This window comes from Macaca thibetana, chromosome 1 (assembly GCF_024542745.1).
Source record: "Macaca thibetana thibetana isolate TM-01 chromosome 1, ASM2454274v1, whole genome shotgun sequence".
Classification (NCBI taxonomy): domain Eukaryota; kingdom Metazoa; phylum Chordata; class Mammalia; order Primates; family Cercopithecidae; genus Macaca; species Macaca thibetana.
The window spans coordinates 213,304,067-213,324,804 of NC_065578.1; the positions used below are offsets into that span (position 1 = coordinate 213,304,067).

At 39.1% G+C, this 20,738-nt stretch overlaps 1 protein-coding gene across 1 annotated transcript in view; it reads left to right on the forward strand.

Annotated features, from left to right (window-relative positions):
• EXO1 (exonuclease 1) overlaps positions 1-20,738 on the forward strand; it is a 41,750-nt gene that overhangs the window by 20,202 nt on the left and 810 nt on the right. Inside the window, exons 11-14 of the mRNA XM_050771101.1 lie at positions 1,991-2,237; positions 8,822-9,419; positions 13,360-13,458; positions 16,832-17,025. Coding sequence (XP_050627058.1) covers positions 1,991-2,237; positions 8,822-9,419; positions 13,360-13,458; positions 16,832-17,025 — 1,138 coding nt within the window. The remainder of the gene's footprint in view (positions 1-1,990; positions 2,238-8,821; positions 9,420-13,359; positions 13,459-16,831; positions 17,026-20,738) is intronic.

The following is a 20,738-nucleotide window of genomic DNA, read 5'->3' on the forward strand; positions in this document are numbered from 1 at the left end:
CTTGAACTCCTGACATCATGATCCACCTGCCTCGGCCTCCCAAAGTGCTGGGAATGCGGGTGTGAGCCACTGCACCTGGCCTGTACGTGTTCTTTCATTTTCTTCTGCTACGATCAAGATATGCTGTCCATTTTATGTAGATAGCTCACTATCAGCAAGTTTACAAGTTCTTTATGTCAGACTAAGTCTGCTTTTTTGTAACTACAACTTATCAATAGGTTTTATCCCCTTTCTACATTCACAAACACAAAAACAAAACAAAAGAACTAGAGCAAGTTTAATTCCTATTTTATGTACCAGCCCCTCAGATGATTTAAAGATAGCCATTGTGACCCTCCTAAATTTCTCTTCCAGGCCATTATGTTCCTTGGACATTCAGGTTGTGCTCTGGATATAATACAGGTTTTTAATAATAGCATAATTGTTAAAGTGAGTATGATTATTGAAATGTGGTCTGCTTACCACAGAATAAATATTTAGAATTGTGGCACTATTTCAGTCCTGTGCTTGTATTATTGCAAACTAAGATTGCATTCACATTCTTGCAATCTGGCATTTTGCTGGAATTTGCTGAGTTGATAATTGATATTTGCCAGTTGCTGTTAAGCCAGGTCTAGTTACATTTTAAACTTAATGTGGGTTAACTCCTTCCTCTTACAATAATCTTAATTCATTTTAGTTCATTGTTTTGCCTATTGTTTTTTTTGTTTGAATCTTTGTATTTTCTAACAAATGGGTATTATCTATGTCATCTGGAAATTGATGAATCTAAAAGTTTTGGTTGCAGTATGTCTGCTTTTATAATGTTTAAGTGAATCAGAGCAAGTACAGAAATCTGGAGCATATGAGACAGACTTCCTTTTGACTGACAGTTGCCAGTAGTAGTCTTCTAGGCCTGCGCAGCTTGCTGCAAATCCCCATAACTAATATACAGCAGATAGCGCTTTGCATCGTCTGCTAGGATGATGTGAGGGACGCTCAAGTGTCTTGCCAAATTCAAGACATGCTTAACTTACGGAGTCCCCGAACAGCTATGCTAATAACCTTACTGAGAAAAAAAAATGAGGTTAATCTGGTGTGGCTTCTGAAAGCCTTGTTGGGGAGCCTGGAACACTTGTTTTTCTTCTTCTGCAAGGACTCACAATTCCCTGCATAATAAACAGATTTCACTTTTGCCAGGAATCAACATCTAATTTGCTGATACAGCTTTTCAAAAATCTGTGCCTTAAAAGTATGAGACATCTTGTTTCTGGTATTTTGGTAGCCCCAACCTGTCTTATCAACTTCACAAAGCTTACGGTAGTGTGCACTTACACCTCTGTGGAGAAGAAGCTGTACAGACTCAGAATCAGTCAAAGTGATTCAAAGAACCTTAGTGCTGACTCTATGTACTTACCTATCTCAGACTTTAAACTTTTGTTATTATTTAGTCTTATGATTTATTTTAGTACCACAGAATATATTTGACACACAGCAATCTTCTTGGGCCTCATAGTGAAGTAATGAGGATCAGAGCTACAGCACAAATTACCTAGGACTATTTGACGGTCACAATGTACATCAAAACCCAGAACACATAAACCGTATGTATCAATAGCTGCTGGTTTTATTGGAACATTTTAACGATTGATCATTAACCATATATTTACATATAAATTTTCCTGGAGAATTTTTTATATTCAAAATTAGACCCTTAGTATAATGAATAGATCGCCACACAGGATTGATTATGCTCTGAAATTTTGATTTGGGTAATTTTAACATGAAATCGTATAAACAGCTGATATTAAACTAATGTGTGAAATTATAAAACAGAGCTAAGGGAATTTTTTTGAATCATCCTTATCCTTATGTTTTCTTTTATGAGGCATGGTTTTTTAAAAAAGAATAAGTCCTTATTTTTAGGACAATGTGATGTAGACTGAAGTTAAGGCCAAATCTCTAAGTACATGTGAAACAAAGATTTACAGATAATTTTGTTTTTATTTAGAAGAGTTGTCAGAAGATGACCTGTTGAGTCAGTATTCTCTTTCATTTACAAAGAAGACCAAGAGAAATAGCTATGAAGGCAATAAATCATTGAGTTCTTCTGAAGTGTTTGTGCCTGACCTGGTAAATGGACCTATTAACACAAAGAGCGTAAGCACTCCACCTAGGACGAGAAATAAATTCGCAACATTTTTGCAAAGGAAAAATGAAGAAAGTGGTGCAGTTGTGGTTCCAGGGACCAGAAGCAGGTATAGTTATGTCTCCAGAATGTTGTCTGTTGTATTATGTACTCTGTTGGTATTTCTTTTGTCTTTTTTTAAAAATTAATTTATTATACATTAAGTTCTGGGGTACATGTGCAGAAGGTGCAGTTTTGTTGCATGGGTATACACGTGCCATGGTGGTTTGCTGCACCCACCAACTCGTCACCTACATTAGGTATTTATTTCTCCCAATGTTATCCCTCCGCTAGCCCTCCATCCCCCGACAGGCCGGGGTGTGTGATGATCCCCTCCCTGTGTCCATGTGTTCTCATTGTTCAATTCCCACTTATAAGTGAGAACATGCAGTGTTTGGTTTTCTGTTCATGTGTTAGTTTGCTGAGAATGATGGTTTCCAGCTTCATCCACGTCCCTGCAAAGGAGTGAACTCATCCTTTTTTATGACTGCATAGTATTCCGTGGTGTATATGTGCCACATTTTCTGTATCCAGTCTATCACTGATGGGCATTTGGGTTGGTTCCAAGTCTTTGCTATTGTAAATAGTGATGCAATAAACATACGTGTGCATGTGTCTTTATAGTAGAATGATTTATAATCCTTTGGGTATATGGCCAGTAATGGGATTGCTGGGTCAAATGGTCTTTCTAGTTCTAGATCCTTGAGGAGTCACCACACTGTCTTCCACAATGGTTGAACTAATGTACACTCCCACCAACAGTGTAAAAGCATTCCTATTTCTCCACATCCTCTCCAGCATCTGTTGTTTCCTGACTTTTTAATGATTCCCATTGTAACTGGCGTGAGATGGTATCTCGTTATGGTTTTGATTTGCATTTCTCTAGTGACCAGTGATGATGAGCCTTGAATAAGCATTGAGTCTAGAGGGAAGCAGGTGTAGACCCTGCCTTAATCTGATTACAGTTTTATCATGTATTGTCTTAGTTCTGACATAAACCCCTTTAACTTCTAGTACTTTTGTGATCTCTCTGTACAGAATCAGAATAAAAGAGGATTGTAGCCCCTATTATTAATTTTGCATTACAGACGTTCTGTTTTTTGTGGAGTTCCCTTCCCCCCCCCCTTTTTTTTCTACTTTTTTTGTTTCTTTGAGGGCTTAATACAATTTTGCAAAGTATTTTCAGAAATATATTCTAATGTAGATGACTGGAGCTGTAACATTAATTGAGAACCTGATACCATGCCAGGTGCTATAGTTCACAAATGAGAAAGACAGTTTTTGTTTTGTTTTCCAGAAGCTTGTAGTTCAGTTGGAAAAATAAATACATAAACAAAAATCTTTCCATACAGTATGGTGAGTACAGAGATAAAGGCATGAATACAGTGTTTTGAGGGCATTCAAGGGGTATCTAATGCTGGGGCAGCGGTTGGAAAGGGTGAGAGGGAAGGGATGAGTGTTGGGTGTCCCTGCCTGGGTTTAAATGACAGGTGAAGCAGGGAAAGACCAGCGCCAAGTGCCTTCCCAGTAGAGTCAGACGGCTTGAGGAAAGGTGTAAAGATGGGGAGCAGCATGGGGCCCAGGACAATTCCTTGCTGTCCATCAGTGCTGTGATGACCTCTGCCAGAATTCAAACTGGGGAAAGGTGGGTGGTGAGGCGGGCAGAAATAGGCAGGAGACAATTCACTGAAGGCTTGTATGCCAATGTGGGAACTTTTAATCTTCTTTAGAGGCGATAGAAACATTGAGAGGGTCGCCGGGCACAGTGGCTCCCGCCTATAATCCCAGCACTTTGGGAGGCCGAGGTGGGTGGAGTTTGAGACTAGCCTGACAAAATGGTGAAACCCTGTCCTTACTAAAAGTACAAAAATTAGCTGGACGTGGTGGTGTGCACCTGTAGTCCCAGCTACTTGGGAGGCTGAGACATGAGAATTGCTTGAACCCGGGAGGAGGTTGCAGTGAGCCATCACGCCACTGCAGTCTGGCCTGGGTGAGACAGAGCAAGACTCTGTCTCCAGAAAAAAAGAAAAGAAAAGAAACTTTGAGAGGGTTTTAGTCAGGGGAGGTGGTGTATGATTTGATCTCTGTTTTAGGTCAACCATTCTGAGTGCCCGTGAAGAGTGGGTTCAAGAGGGCCACAGGTGGGGCACAAGGATCAGGTGGACTGTTGCCGTAGTCCCTGGGAGCAATGAGATTGTGAAGAGTCAGTTTCATTTGTGGGTTAGGAATTTAGAACCTGGAGTCAGGCTCCCTGGATTTGAATCCTGTTGTGTTCATTATGAGATGTGTGACTTGACAAGTTAACTTCTGGGCACTTCAGTTTTCTCCTTTTAAAAATGGGGGCTAACAATTATGACAGCCTTAGGACCAATGAGAGGAGTAAATGAGTTACTATTAGCAGTGCACCTAAGGCAGTGACTTACAGGTAGATGCTAAACGTACAGTAAGTAACTCTTATTATGTTGACTTTAGATGGTGGTACCACAACATGAAAAAGGAAATATAAGTGTCAGAAGTGATCTAGGCATGATAGAGTAACACTAAGAGAGAAAAGTTACCGGCTGCTGTATTCCACTAGGAGACTTCGAATGAGTAGTCTTTGTTTTTCAAGTTTATTTTTTATTTTTATTTTTATTTTTATTTGAGACGAAATTCCACTCTTGTCGCTCAGGCTGGAGTACAGTGGCGCCATCTTGGTTCACTGCAACCTCCATCTCCCAGGTTCAAGCAATTCTTCTGCCTCAGCCTCCCGAGTAGCTGGGACTACAGGCACCCGCCACCACGCCTAGCCAATTTTTATGTTTTTAGAAGAAACAGGGTTTCACCATTTTGGCCAGGCTGATCTTGAACTCCTGACCTCAAGTGGTCCACACACCTCGGCCTCGCAAAGTGCTGGGATTACAGGTGTGAGTCACCACACCTTGCCCTGTTTTTCAAGTTTAATAAATCAGGCAGCAGTCAGCTTTGTCTAACCATCATGATGGGAGATGAGCATGAAGGAATGAACCACTGGTAGTTTCTTAGTCTCACCTCAGGTGGTGTTTCAAACCCTTCTCCCATGGAGTCTTCTCAAGGAAACAGTTGCAATACAATATGATTAAATAATAGTTTTGATTCTACTTTTGCTACTCACCCTCATTAAAGGTGCTTGTTAACAGTGGAATGAAAAATTGGCCACAAAAATGGAACAGTGTTCTAGATAATATGCACTGATTGGGCTGGCCACGGTGGCTCACACCTGTAATCCCAGCACTTTGGGAGGCCGAGGCGGGCAGATCATGAGGTCTGGAGATCGAGACCATCCTGGCTAACATGGTAAAACTCCGTCTCTACTAAAAATACAAAAAATTAGCCAGGCGTGGTGGCGGGCGCCTGTAATCCCAGCTATTTGGGAGGCTGAGGCAGGAGAATTGCTTGAACCCAGGCGGCAGAGGTTGCAGTGAGCCAAAATCACACCACTGCACTCCAGCCTGGGTGACAGAGCGAGACTTCGTCTCAAAAGAAAAAAAACACACACACACACACACTAATTAAAAAGTTCTAGAAAGTTGACTTCTCTCACTTGGAACAATTTTTCTAGCTTGGTTTTGCTTTTCCACTGGGGTGAGAGTAGAGTTTCCCTGTGCTGCTGCTTCACGTTGAGCTCTTCTTTGGAGACAACAAATGAGAATGTGTGTCTCGGCCGGGCGCGGTGGCTCAAGCCTGTAATCCCAGCACTTTGGGAGGCTGAGATGGGCGGATCACGAGGTCAGGAGATCGAGACCATCCTGGCTAACACGGTGAAACCCCGTCTCTACTAAAAAATACAAAAAATTAGCCGGGCGAGGTGGCGGGCGCCTGTAGTCCCAGCTACTCGGGAGGCTGAGGCAGGAGAATGGCGTAAACCCAGGAGGCGGAGCTTGCAGTGAGCTGAGATCCGGCCACTGCACTCCAGCCTGGGCGACAGAGCGAAACTCCGTCTCAAAAAAAAAAAAAAAAAAGAGAGAGAATGTGTGTCTCTACAGGGCTTGCCTATTTAGTCATTGTAGAAACTTAAGGAAATCTTCTAGTTTGAGACTGTACATGGCTGCTTTATGTAGTTTAGATGTTTCACTAGCAACTTGTTCAGAGGGTACATTAAGAAATACCTAGAGAAATATTTTTTTTCTCTATCAGCTTTCTGTGAGAAATAATTATCAGGAGTAAGTCAGTCTTTGATGTATCATTTTATGGCTTATGTTATATAGCAACATTTAATAATGACTAGATAGGACTAGGCTCACGCCTCTAATCTCAGCACTTTGGGAGGACAAGGAGGATAGATCACCTGAGGTCAGGAGTTTGAGATCAGCCTGGCCAACATAGTGAAACCCCATCTCTACTAAGTATACAAAAATTAGCTGGGCGTAGTGGCAGGCGCCTGTAATCCCAGTTTCTCTGGGGGCTGAGGCAGGAGAATTGCTTGAACCCAGAAGGAGGAGCTTGCAGAGAATTGAGATCGCACCCCTGCACTCCAGCCTGGGTAACAGAGCGAGACTCCATCTCAAAAAAATATTTTTTTTAATTAACTGGATATTATTAAATTAGTTTTCAAAGTTAATTTTCAAAGTAATTTTACGTGTTTTTCTATTTCTCACAAAAATATTATGAGATACACAGGATTGATGCTATCTTCACTATTTGGGGTTAAGAGACTGAGGCTCTGAGAGGTTAAGCGTTCTCAAGGTTGTATAGTTAGTACTGGTGCTAGGAAAATTCCTAGTCACAGTTGATATAATGGATTGGAAGCAGCATACAATCCAATAGGCCTGGATTTGAATTCTCACTCTGTCATCTTTTTAGTTGAGTCATCTTTCACACACTGTTCACCTCCCTGAGCCTATTTCTTCATAAAAAATGGATGATTATACACATAAGTCTGTTGTGAAGGTAAATAGAAACTCTGCGTATCAAGCACCTGGCATAATGCCTAGTCATTAACATATGTGCAAGCATGATCACTCCTCTCTTTTTAATAGAATGCAAGTAAAAGGAGATATCAAACATGTAAAACGTTGTCACCAATTTGCCTGCATTTGGGAAGCCTGTTTTAAGTCTTAATTATTTTTATTTTGTAGGTAGTTATCACAGAAACATGCCAGTTTTATCTTTCGAGATCTGGAAATACAAGTCAATTAAGTAACGGTATAGGCCAGTTGGGAGGAAAGTTCTGAGTTTTAATTCTGTTTGTTGCTAGCCAATTAATTTTATAACCCTGGCGTTGTCACTATCACTTCTCTTTACCTGTGAAATGATATGTGGAAGAATAGTTGGGCATCACAGGAATTACTGTTGATTTAAAAATGAATTTGCAGTCATATCTAGGAGCTCACGTTTTCTGCTTACTGAAAAGCCTAGTAAGAGCTTTTCTTCCATGTACTGCTTCCTGCCCCCACCCCATACAACTAATCTAGGGATTTGGTGAAAGGGTAGAAAGGATTTTTACTCTCTAGCATTTAGTAAATATTCTGTTCATTATCTTGGATTTGAACTAATGCTTACTAAGGAGGTAAATTCTCTTTAAGTTTTATGTTTTATCTGATCATGTACACTAGGATTTTTTTTTAAACCTAAAAACTCCTTGCCTCCTCAATAATACTGATCTTTCATTTTTATTGGAATTTTTTTTTAAAGCTGCTATACTAAATAGTGACACCTCTTTAGTAATATGGATTTTAATGATTGATTTGAAAGAAAGTCTTAACCTGTATATTTAAAAGAGTGTAGAAGTGTATAGGGTATATAACATGCTGGTAGATTAGTATACTATTACAAGTTCCCAGATGGTATAATGCTAGGAGCAAAGCTAAGATGAAGGGTAAATAGCTAATTTCTTTAATTTTGCTTCCTACAAAATATGAGAGAATAGTTGTAAATTGTCCTTTTGGTTGCATATTTCTACATCTGTTCATATGTTTGACCATCTTTTAGCCCCATCCTAGGTACTATGAAAGATACAAAGACGTGGGAAGTACCTGCCCTCAAAGAGTTTATCTTCTATTTGAGAGTCCATAAGTTTAGGGAAAGAACACCTATATGATGATTAGGCATAAATAAAGTACAGAAGTTCCAGGTACATGTGTATATAGAAGACTGCTTTTAGAAAGTCCTCTCTAGACCGGGCGCTGTGGCTCACGCCTGTAATCCAAACACTTTGGGAGGCCGAGGTGGGCGGATCACCTGAGATTGGGAGTTTGAGACCAGCCTGACCAACATGGAGAAACCCGTCTCTACTAAAATGCAAAATTAGCCGGCGTGGTGGCGCGAGCCTGTAATCCCAGCTACTCAGGAGGCTGAGGCAGGAGAATCACTGGAGCCCGGGAGGCAGAGGTTGCAATGAGCCGAGATCGTGCCACTGCACTCCAGCCTGGCGACAGAGAGAGACTCCATCTCAAAAAAAAAAGAATGTCCTGTCTAAAAATTCATTGCATAAATAGAATTCTAAATATGTGAATGTTGGCATAATCAAAATTTGAATTTTGACTAAAATTTAAGATTTTTTATGCCTTTATGAAATTATGTATTTATGAGACTTTTTTCAAAAAGCAACTAATTATTCCATTTTGAATCTTGACACCCCTTGAGAAAACTCTAAAATACTTATACTTATTGTTTCTATTCCTTTTTTCCGGTTAGGTTTTTTTGCAGTTCTCCAGATTCTATTGACTGTGTATCAAACAAAGTGAGCAGCCAGCCTCTGGATGAAACTTCTGTCACAGATAAAGAGAACAATCTGCATGAATCAGAGTATGGAGACCAAGAAGGCAAGAGGCTGGTTGACACAAACGTAGCACATAATTCAAGTGTTGACATGCCGAATAATCATATTCCAAGTGATCATATTCCAGACAAGGCAACAGTGTTTACAGATGAAGAGTCTCACTCTTTTAAGAGCAGCAAATTCACAAGGACCATTTCACCACCCACTTTGGGAACGCTAAGAAGTTGTTTTAGTTGGACTGGAGGTCTTGGAGATTTTTCAAGAACGCCGAGCCCCTCTCCAAGCACAGCATTGCAGCAATTCCGAAGAAAAAGCGATTCCCCCACCTCTCTGCCTGAGATTAGTATGTCTGACGTGTCTCAGTTAAAGAGCGAGGAGTCCAGTGATGATGAGGCTCATCCCTTACGAGAAGGAGCGTGTTCTTCACAGTCCCAGGAAAGTGGAGAATTCTCCCTGCAGAGTTCAAATGCATCCGAGCTTTCTCAGTGTTCCAGTAAAGACTCCGATTTAGAGGTAAGTCAAATCCTGAAGGCTTCCTTTTCAAATTTACATGTAAGAAAAAATAGATTGTTACTCAAATCATTGAGGAAATTTTTCCTACACGTAAATGACGAGCTATATTAATTTTTTTCATTCTAAATTCTACTGTGCAGAAAGTTCACATTTTATGCATGTGAAGGACTTCTCTGTATCTTTCACATTTTAAACTCCAATACATGTAAATTAACTCTGTGTATTTCCTGAATCACTGTGTGTTCCACTGGTGGGTATGTCAAGGTATGCCACAGTTCAAACCTAGGCAGAGTGATAATCTGTGAAATGAAAAATTATTATCAGTTTATTGTTCAAATCCTTAATATGCTCTTGAATTCAGATAACATTTAAGACCGTATAAGGGGCCAAGTGCGATGGCTCATGCCTGTAATCCCAGCACTTTGGGAGTCCGGGGTGAGTGGATCACTTGAGTTCAGGAGTTTGAGACCAGCCTGGCCAGCATGGTGAAACCCTGTCTCTACTGAAAATACAAAAATATTAGGCAGGCATGGTGATGGGCGCCTGTGATCCCAGCTATTCGGGAGGCTGAGGCAGGATAATCGCTTGAACCTGGGATGCGGAGGTTGCAGTGAGCCGAGATTGAGCCACTGCACTCCAGCCTGGGGGACAGAGCCAGGCTGTCTCAAAAAAAAAAAAGAAAAAGAAAAAAAAAAGAGAGAGACCTTATAAGGAAGTGGCCCTGTTAATGCAATGGTATCCATCTTAAGTTTTAGTACTTCAGAAATGTATTTTCATTTACTCTTCTTATTCCTGCTAAACACCTTATGACAAGACAAAACAGTAATACAAGTGATGTTGTAATTCTGTTTTAAATTAATAAAAGCATCCTAACCAGTTTTTTCTTCTAGTAATATATAATGTATCTTGTATTCTGACATAAAACTCCAAACAAGTACAGTCGTGTGTTACTTAACTATATGTTCTGAGACATGCATTGTTAGGTGATCTGATTTGGTCGTTGTACAAACATCATAGAGTGAACGTACACAAACCTAGATGGTCTAGCCTACTACACACCTAGGCTAGATGCTAAAGCCTTATTGCTCTGAGGCTACAACCTGTACAGCACATTACTGAACTGAACATTGTAGGCAACTATAACACAATGGTAAGTATTTGTGTGTCACACATAGAAAGTTATAGTGAAAATACTGAATATACAATCCAAATATGCAGACCACCGAATACATGGTCTGCTGTTCAATGAAACATGGTTACGCAGTACGTGACTGTACTGCTCATAAGATCCAGTGATATATTTTTAAATGACATGTTGGCAGTAGCTTTTTTTAAACCTGAGTTATCTCAAATTAACCAATATAACATTCCTTCTTTATCTTTATGAACTGTAATAACCGACCAAGTTGTAGGAACAATTATAGCCATGGTACTATTTGACAGAATTTTGATACCTGATAATTCCAAATATTGAACAGCATCTAATAAATCAGTGTAGCTTTATGTATTAAAGAAGAAAATATTTTATTCAAGTTCCCAAAGGAAACTAGAGATATACTGGACTGAAATTGAAGAAAAAAGCCAAATTAAAATGTGTAAATAAGTTGTTTTTGTTTGGAGAAAGCTGAAATGTATTCATATATTTGAACCCAAAATCTGTCCCCTGTGCCTTTTTTTACATTTTTTTTTCCCCAAAATCAGGCAGCCTCCTGAGCCAGAGTAGGCTCAGAGACTTCCTTCTTATGTTTGTTGTTGTTGTTGTTGTTGTTGTTGTTTTGCGACAGAGTCTCACTGTGTCGCCCAGGCTGGAGTGCAGTGGCACAGTCTCGGCTCACTGCAACCTCCGCCTCCTGGGTTCAAGTGATTCTCCTATCTCAGCCTCCTGAATATTTGGGATTACAGGTGTACACCACCATGCCTGGCTAATTTTTGTTCTTTTGGTAGAGATGGGGTTTCACCATATTGGTCAGGCTGGTCTCGAACTCCTGACCTCAGGTGATCCACCCCCACCTCAGCCTCCCAAAATGCTGGGACTACAGACATGAGCCACCTCACTCGGCCCTTCTTACGTTTTTCAGAGGCTGCCGAGCCATACCCTTGGCCGCCTTGGACGCTTCTGCTTTTCTTTTCCCTTTCTTTCACTTTGCCTTCGGCTGGTCCATCCTGAGTACTGTGCACCCTGGACTAGAAGAGTGTTTCTTTTACCGTGAACCTCCATCTTTATCTCGTCTTTGTCATTTCTACTTCGCACTGCATCTTCTCTTACTGCCACTTGGGTACTACAGCATTGGCTGTCTTGAACATCTTTCATAAAAACATCACTGTTAATTTGTGAGGATATTAAGTCTGCTGAGTTCCTTTGGGGTTGTCTTTTTTGTATTTCCAGCATGCATCTTACTATTTCATTTACTTTGGAAGCGTTTAGCCAGGTTTTCCTGGGAAGCCTTACCGGCTCCCACTGTAGGCTGGTCATACTAATAGAATTCCTCATTTTGTCTTCCGGGCTAACCGTTTTTAATACACTAATGGTTACAGAAATATGAATCCTCCTCCCCTAGCCACACCCCCCCGAAAGTTAAGAAACTAAACAAAACTAGGAATCATTCATTAAGTCATCTCTTTTGCTGTCAGATGTAGTAAACTCTTATTAGAATAAATAGTTAATTCTCAAAGAATTTGATGCTGACAGTTAACGTAAAATGATATAATCTTTCTTTGATTCAGAAATGTTTCAGAAAGCTGTGATGCCCTTGGGGCATCATTTTGAATATCAGTTTTTATCCTATAGTTCAGAAGAAAATGCTCCAATATTAGAGCCTTCTGTTGGTAGTTCACTGTGAAAAGCAACACTCATAGATTCTGTGTTGAGTTCCTTGACCATATTTGAGGTTGAAGTCATCTTAGGACCTTCCTTGTGATCTTCAGGAAATGATTTAGCCCAGTCACAATACTGTTAGCTATGAGCAAGGAATGTTAGGGTTTCTGTAAGGTATAACACAAGTTAATGGGGTGCTTTTCACTATTCGGTTTTTTATTGCCCTTTTTTTTTTGTTTTTTGTTTTTCGTTTTTTGTTTTTTTGAGTCTGTTCTGTTGCATAGGCTGGATTGCAGAAGTACAATCTTGGCTCACTGCAACCTCCACTTCGCACGTTCAAGCGATTTTCCCCACCTCAGCCTCCCAAGTAGCTGAGATAACAGGCATGTGCCACCACGCCCGGCTAATTTTTGTATTTTTAGTAGAGATGGCCAGACTGGTCTCGAACTCCTGACCTCAAGTGGTCTGCCCAAAGTACTGGGCATTGGCCTCCCAAAGTACTGGGATTACAGGCATGAGCCTCCACACCTGGTCTCATTGTCCTCTTTTATTTGACTTTCATGGGAATGCAGATTATAAGAGAACTCTCCATCTATAGAAAAGTCTTATCTGATAGAAAATTGGGGGCAGAGGGTAGGTCTGAAAGTCGTAGGTAAAGGTGAAGTGCATCGAATACAATACTATACTCCACTTGAAAGCGGATACCTTTTTTCTCTTTAAAGTTAAACATGTTACTTGATTAAAAGAAGGGATGGAGCTGCACCTGTTCAACTTATTTTAGCTAGTAAGATGAAAACTGTTAACCACACATGTGTAACTCAACATTTTTACAGTAGCAGACTCGTGTTTTATCTGACTCAGCATTTTTACATCCTCTTCTAACAGTTCATAAAAGACTTTAATTTTAAGATATTTTATGTAATTGACCTCTCCAGCTGAAACATCTTGCTAGCTTCTTCCATGAAATTGGCAGACATCATCCTTTCCATATTAGATTCGTTTTCTTTTATTGATTCTCTCCCATGGTCTTATTTATTTTCCATTTTGTTGAATATTGGTTTGTTGTCATAAAAATTCTATAGTAAAAATATTATTTTATTTTATTTTTTGATCTGGGGACTCAAGGAATCTGATTGCAATGCTAAGTTACTTGACAGTCAAAGTGAACAGACCTCCAAGCTACGTTTATCTCATTTCTCAAAAGACACACCTCTAAGGAACAAGGTAAAACATTTAATTTTTTTTTTAATTTCAGAAGCAGTGTATGCTTACAACTAGAAAATGAGAAATACAAGCAGAATTAAAAATAGAAATACCTGTAGTCTCTCATTTATATAAAAATGTCTGCTTTAAAACTTCATGCTTGACTGTAGGTGTTTAAGCAGTGAAACTTATTTTCTCTTGCAGTGTGTATGAAAGATCATTTTCCATGTACTTTTAGTCATTAATGTGATGACTTTATAATATGCAGTTGTATGGGTTTGGCCAATCCTCTTATTTTTGTCATTTACCCTAAATTGTTTTGCTCTAGCAAATAATACTGCAACCAAGATATTGTGGATAAATATTTGAGGACATGTTCTTGATTAGTCTGTAAGGATTCATTCCATGGAGTGGTGTTACTGGTCCCAAGGCATGTATGATTTAGCATTGATTCGTAGTCCCAAGGCGTGTGTGATTTAGCATTGATACGTAGTCCCAAGGCGTGTGTGATTTAGCATTGATACGTAGTCCCAAGGCGTGTGTGATTTAGCATTGATACGTACTGCCAAAAGGCCGCCTAGAAACTGTGTACCCATGGTTTTTTAAATCCAAATATGTAGATATTTGTGTTACTACATAGCGAAGCATATTTTATATATTAAGCACAAATTAAAGCATATTTTATGTATTAAGTGTTCTTGTTCATCAGTATAAAAACACTATTTCCTAACTTCAAAGATGGATAAAGGTCATAAACAGGTCACAAAAGGAAAAGTACCAATGGTTGATTAATATATGTTTAACCTCATTTGTTTAACCATATGTTTAACCTCATTAGTAATCAAATAGTGCAAATTAAAATAATAAAATCATTTCTTGCCTCTTCATATTTCCAAAAAATGTTTTTAATTATGCTCATTTTTTATGAGATTATAGAATCACATATTTTAAAAGGTAAGTATTTGTCTGCCATTTCTAGAAAAAAATTTGAAAGAGTTCAAATAATTCAAACCAGTAAGTGCATTCTAGAACTTTAGCCTAAGGAAACATTGAGAATTTAAATACAAGAATACTTAATACTGCATTGGTTATAATAGTGAAAAATTGGAAATAATCTAAATAACAATAAGGGAGTGAATTATTAAATAATCTTTGGTTTTAGCTCTTAGTGGTAGAAATATAGGTGAACTTTTTTGTGTTCTTTTTCTTGTGTTTTTCTACCATGAGCATATATCATGTTTCTAGTACCATAAAAACTTTTTAAAATTGTAATACAGGCCCTGCTTATCCATTTGAAAGAAGATGTCCGTCTCACACAATATAAATATCAATTCTACCATAGTCAATATGGGTTGCTATAACAGAATACCAGAAACTGGATTTGCTTAAATGATAAATATTTATTTCTCACAATTCTAAAGGCTGGGAAGTCCCCGGTCTAGGCACCAGCAGATCTGGTGTCTGGTGAGAGCCCACTTCCTGGTTTGCAGACAGATGCCTTCTTGCTGTGTCCTTACATGGTAGAGGGAGAGAGCATCTCCTTTGTACCTCTTCTTACAAGGGCACTAATCTCATTCCTGAGGGCTCCACTCTCATGATCTAATCACCTCTCAAAAATCCCACCATCACATTAGGATTTAAAGGGTTAGGACTTCAACATGAATGTGGGGGGCACACAACGTTCAGTCCATAGCAAATTCCAATACATTAAAGATACAAATATAAAATATGTAAATATGAGATTATTTTTTAAATTTTTGAGCAAGAAGGCTTTTGCAGTCATATCTACTAACTTGAAAAGACATTCATTATTATTGAAAAGGAAAAAATGTTAATAATATGTATAGTGGTGTTTTGTTTAAATACTTTAAAATATTCATGTGCACATTTGCATGTTTGTAGTATCACATTAAGAAGTCTGGAAAGATACATGCAGAATAATTTACAATGATGGGTATGACTGGAGATGTAGAAAGTACTTTTCCAAAAGGAGTTATGTCTAGATAGTAAAGCATCATATTATTATTATTATTCTCAGAGATTTGCCTTGTCAGGGATTTAACTACCACTTCTGTTTTGGTGACCCTCCAGCTGAGCTTTCCCTGATACCCGTCTTTAATACCTAAAATCAAACTCGTGCCTTTTACCTCTATTTCTTCTCAGAATGTTTTTTATCTATTAAATAAAATTATATTATCTGCCACTTAGTTTCAAAATCCTAAGGTTGTCCTTTTCCTTCATAATTGTCAGTTTGATCCTTCTACAGCAGTTAGAGAAAAACAACCAAACATTGATACCTTTCCAAATTCTAACGTTTCTTTCTTTGTCTTCTTTTTTTCTCCCCATCACCAACACATATTTAAGGATTTCATCTTTACTGTGTGAAACTTTAACTTTTCCATTCTTTATACACACACTGCCAGATTCATATTATAAACCTTTTTTAATATACCTCATTCTTACTATCCTGAGAAGCAATAACAAAACTTCATTGTCTCCATTCTATCCACAGGGTAAAAATCAACCCTTAGTAGAAACAGCCTAAATGTCAATAGAGGTTTGTTTAAGTAAGTTATGGCATATATATACAATGGAAGAACAGGCAACCTATTCCAAATAAAATTCTATTTCCTGTGAACTGAAAAAAATATCTAAGATACATCATTAAGTGGAATCAAGATACATTAAGTGAGAAAAATGAAGTGCACAACAGCGTGTATTATGCTGCCAGTTTGTGTGTGTGTGTGTGTGTGTGTGTGTGTGTGTGTGTGTGTGTGTGCACGCATGAGTCTGGATGCACAGGAAGCTGGGAACGCACAGGAAGCCAGGAGCAGCAATTGCCTCTGGAAAGGGAGGCAGTGAGAGAGATTCATTTTGTTCTGTGTTCCTTTACAAAAGAGAGAACTTTTAAATTTTATGCCAGGTTTACTGTTACCTGTTAAAATAATTCATGATGACTTCTGTAATAGACGTTTATAAATAGCACATTTTTACCATTGCTTATGGGTTATTTTGTTCTTATGTATAAAGAATAGTTTGACTGGTCGCAATGGCTCACGCCTGTAATCTCAGCACTTTGGGAGGCCGAGGCGGGTGGATCACGAGGTCAGGAGATCAAGACCATCCTGGCTAACACAGGGAAACCCCGTCTCTACTAAAAATATAAAAAAATAGCTGGCCATGGTGGCAGGCGCCTGTAGTCCCAGCTACTCAGGAGACTGAGGCAAAAGAATGGCGTGAACCCGGGAATTGGAGGTTGCAGTGAGCTGAGATCGCGCCACTGCACTCCAGACTGGGCAACAGAGCTACACTCCGTCTCAATAAATAAGAATAGTTTGAAATTAAAGTGAGTTGCTTTAACAGAATGGCCTTGAAATGGGTGTTTAATCTTCAGGTTCCTGGGCTATATAAATCCAGTTCTGCAGACTCTCTTTCTACAACCAAGATCAAACCTCTAGGACCTGCCAGAGCCAGTGGGCTGAGCAAGAAGCCAGCAAGCATCCAGAAGCGAAAGCATCATAATGCCGAGAACAAGCCGGGATTACAGATCAAACTCAATGAGCTCTGGAAAAACTTTGGATTTAAAAAGTGAGTTGCCTTGTTTCTTATTCTGAAACAAGATAAACTGTTATTTTCTGTAATTTCCATCCCTTTCTCCCAACTCTTTCTAGTTTCGTATGAGTCAAGTTTTGTTTCTCTCACTATAAAATAATTATTTTTCTCTCTTCCCGTTAACTGATTCTTTATACTTAATTTCAATTTCTATACCTTCTTTTCATAAAAAGACGGCAAACTAAAAAAACCAGTTTTCAGTCTGGTTTTGGGGGCTCTCTGATGTTAAGCAAATTGCTTTCCTAGGCCTTAAGTCTCTTGCCTTCCTTTTTTTATCTCTCAGGATTGTAAAGAGAAAAAAATTTTATTTTATTTTATTTTATTTTATTTTATTTTATTTTGTTTTGTTTTGAGACAGAGTTTCGCTCTTGTTACCCAGACTGGAATGCAATGGTGCAATCTCCACTCACTACAACCTCCGCCTCCCAAGTAGCTGGGATTACAGGCGTGCGCCACCATGCCCGGCTAATTTTGTATTTTTAGTAGACACAGGGTTTCTCCATGTTGGTCAGGCTGGTTTCGAACTCCCAACCTCAGGTGATCTGCCCGCCTCGGCCTCCCAAAGTGCTGAGATTACAAGCATGAGCCACTGCACCTGGCTGAAAATAAGATTTTTAAAGAAGGGCTAGAAGTACAGTGCTATATCATACTTCTCTAATTTATCAATCTTAAAATGGGGAGACTCATTGGATTTATATGATGAATTTGCCAGATTTGCAGTGTATGTGGCCAGCACTGCTTAAAAGAATTCATCCTCTATATAGTTAAATTTTTGTTAACCATAATACTTCCTTCTGTTAGACCACAAAATTAGCCGCAGAGTAGCATTACCTTATAGCTATTTTCTCATTCTCAATAAAAGAAATGTGCTAAGTTTAATAAAAGATTTTTTTAACTATATGGAATGATAGGATTAAACCTTACCTAATAGAAATATTGTCATAGATGAGGTGGTATGAGTGGGAAACACTTTGTGAATAAGTAAGTGCTGGACAATCGTTTCTTATTTTCCATTGTGCAAAGTCTAGGATTAAACCATATCACAGCAGTTTTCAAACGTTTTATTTTCAGGAATGCTTTATACTCTTAAAAATTATTAAAGGCCCCAAAACACTTTGGTTTATGTAGGTTATATTTGTCAACACTTACCCATCATAGAAATTGAAATGAACATTTAAAAATATTAATTTTAAAATAACGGTAAGCCTATTACATGTGAATGTAGATAGTACATTTAAAAAATAAATAGCTGTATTTTCCAAATCCCCCTAAAAGGTAAAAAAAGTGGCACGGTTTTACATTTCATTTTGCAAATCTTTACTGTCTAGTTTGCAAATCTTTACTGTCTGGCTTAATAGAACTCAGCTGGATTCTTACATCTGCTTCTACATTTGATCTGTTATGATTTGGTGTTTTGGTTGAGTATATGAAGGAAATAGACATTTGTAGTTAGAAAATATATATTTTGATAGCCCTTTTAGATAATGATAAATTTTCTTCTCTGCTGTTATGTCTAAATTCAACAACTTGTAGTTTCTTAAGGTTAGTTGTAGTGTAGAATATGAAACCATATCGACTGACTTTTTGTACTCTGTTATATTACAGTCCACTGGTGTACCTTTCTTCTGTTGCCTAGGGTGGAATGGCACAATCATGGCTCACTGTACCCTCGACCTCCTAAGCTCAAGCAGTCCTCCTGCCTCAGCCTCCTGAGTAGCTGGGACTACAGGCGTATGCCACCACCCCCAGTTAATTATTTAATTTTTTATTGCAGGTGTGAGCCACTTTGCCTGGCCTACACTGGTGCACTTTTAATGCATCCTTTACATGTAACATCATGAGTTGGTCATTTGGAAAATATTGGGTCATTGAGATGTACTTCCAAATATTGATATATTTTATTATACAATATAAGAAAAAAGTCGCAATCAATGAAGCCTTTAACATTGGAAAACCATTGTGTGGCAGATATGTTTTCCAAAATTTTAATTTTCATATGAAAGCTTGAATTTTATCATTAGCAACAAATACTGTTATTTTTTTTTTTTTTTTTGAGACGGAGTCTCGCTCTGTCGCCCAGGCTGGAGTGCAGTGGCCGGATCTCAGCTCACTGCAAGCTCCGCCTCCCGGGTTCACGCCATTCTCCTGCCTCAGCCTCCCGAGTAGCTGGGACTACAGGCGCCTGTCACCTTGCCCGGCTAGTTTTTTGTATTTTTTTTTTTTTTTAGTAGAGACGGGGTTTCACCGTGTTAGCCAGGATAGTCTCGATCTCCTGACCTTGTGATCCACCCGTCTCGGCCTCCCAAAGTGCTGGGATTACAGGCTTGAGCCACCGCGCCCGGCCTTATTTTTCTTTAAAGTAACAGACTCTCTTTGTTCATTTTATTTGTTTGTTTGTTTGTTTATTTATTTTGAGACAAAGTCTCTCTTTGTCACCCAGGCTGGAGTTCAGTGGCACAATCTCAGTTCACTGCAGCCTCCGCCTCCTGGGTTCAAGTGATTCACCTGTCTCAGCCTCCCAAGTAACTGGGATTACAGGCACCTGCCACCATGCCCTGCTAATTTTTTATTTTTTGTAGAGATCAGGTTTCGCTGTGTTGGCCAGGCTGGTTTCGAACTCCTGACCTCAAGTGATCCACCTGCTTGAGCCTCCCAAAGTGCTAGGATTACAGACATAAGCCAGCACGCCTGGCCCCTTTTTGTTCATTTTAGAGAAGTCCTGAATGACCTTAGTGTCACATGCTTTTACTTGAGATAAACTATCATACTTCTATACACAATAGAAGTGTTTTGTTTGTGCTTTCCATTTTGCCACAGAATATTAAAAAGCATACCAAAAAATTAGCCGAGCGTGGTGGCATGTGCCTATCGTCCCAGCTTCTCAGGAGGCTGAAGTGGCAGAATTGCTTGAGCCCAGGAGGTGGAGGTTGCAGTGAGCTGAGATTGCAGCACTGCACTCCAGCCAGAGTGCAACAGAACGAGACCCTGTCTCAAAAAATTAAAAAAAAAAAAATTTGAAGTATACCAAAGGGTTGAGATTTAATGAAATTAGTGATTTTTACTGCTTCCATCAAGAACATTTTTGAGACTTTTCTTTAACTGCAAGTGCACGGAGGTGGAGAATACAAATAGTGCTGGTATGACTTGTACAGTGTGATGCCACCGTGTTGATTGACACCGAGTTGTCAGCAGTTTCACTCAGTTCTGCTTTAGCAACATCCATACAAGTGTCAGCACAGTGGAAAGGAGGAACAAAGTCTGAATATTGTAAGAATAGTTTTGATCTTGGAAACCTGTTGAAAGGATCTTGGGACTCTCCAGGGGTCATGGAACATGCTTTGAAAACTGTTGCTAGAGAGAAATTAAGGGTGCAACAGTATTCTTAAATACCTTTGAGAAAAAAAGACTTACTGGTGTTTAATTTTTGTTGACAGGAGATAGAATTACCTGTAATATCTTCATAACAGGATTAATTTTTATAGATAGCTTCCTTCCAGAAAAGAAAAAAGAAAAAAAAACTGAGAGGAGAATAAAAGATAGGGCTTAGGCCGGGCACGGTGGCTCACACCTGTAATCCCAGCACTTTGGGAGGCTGAAGCAGGCTGATCACTTGAGGTCGGGAGTTTGAGACCAGCCTGACCAGCATGGTGAAACGCCATCTGTAGTAAAAATACAAAACTCAGCCAGAC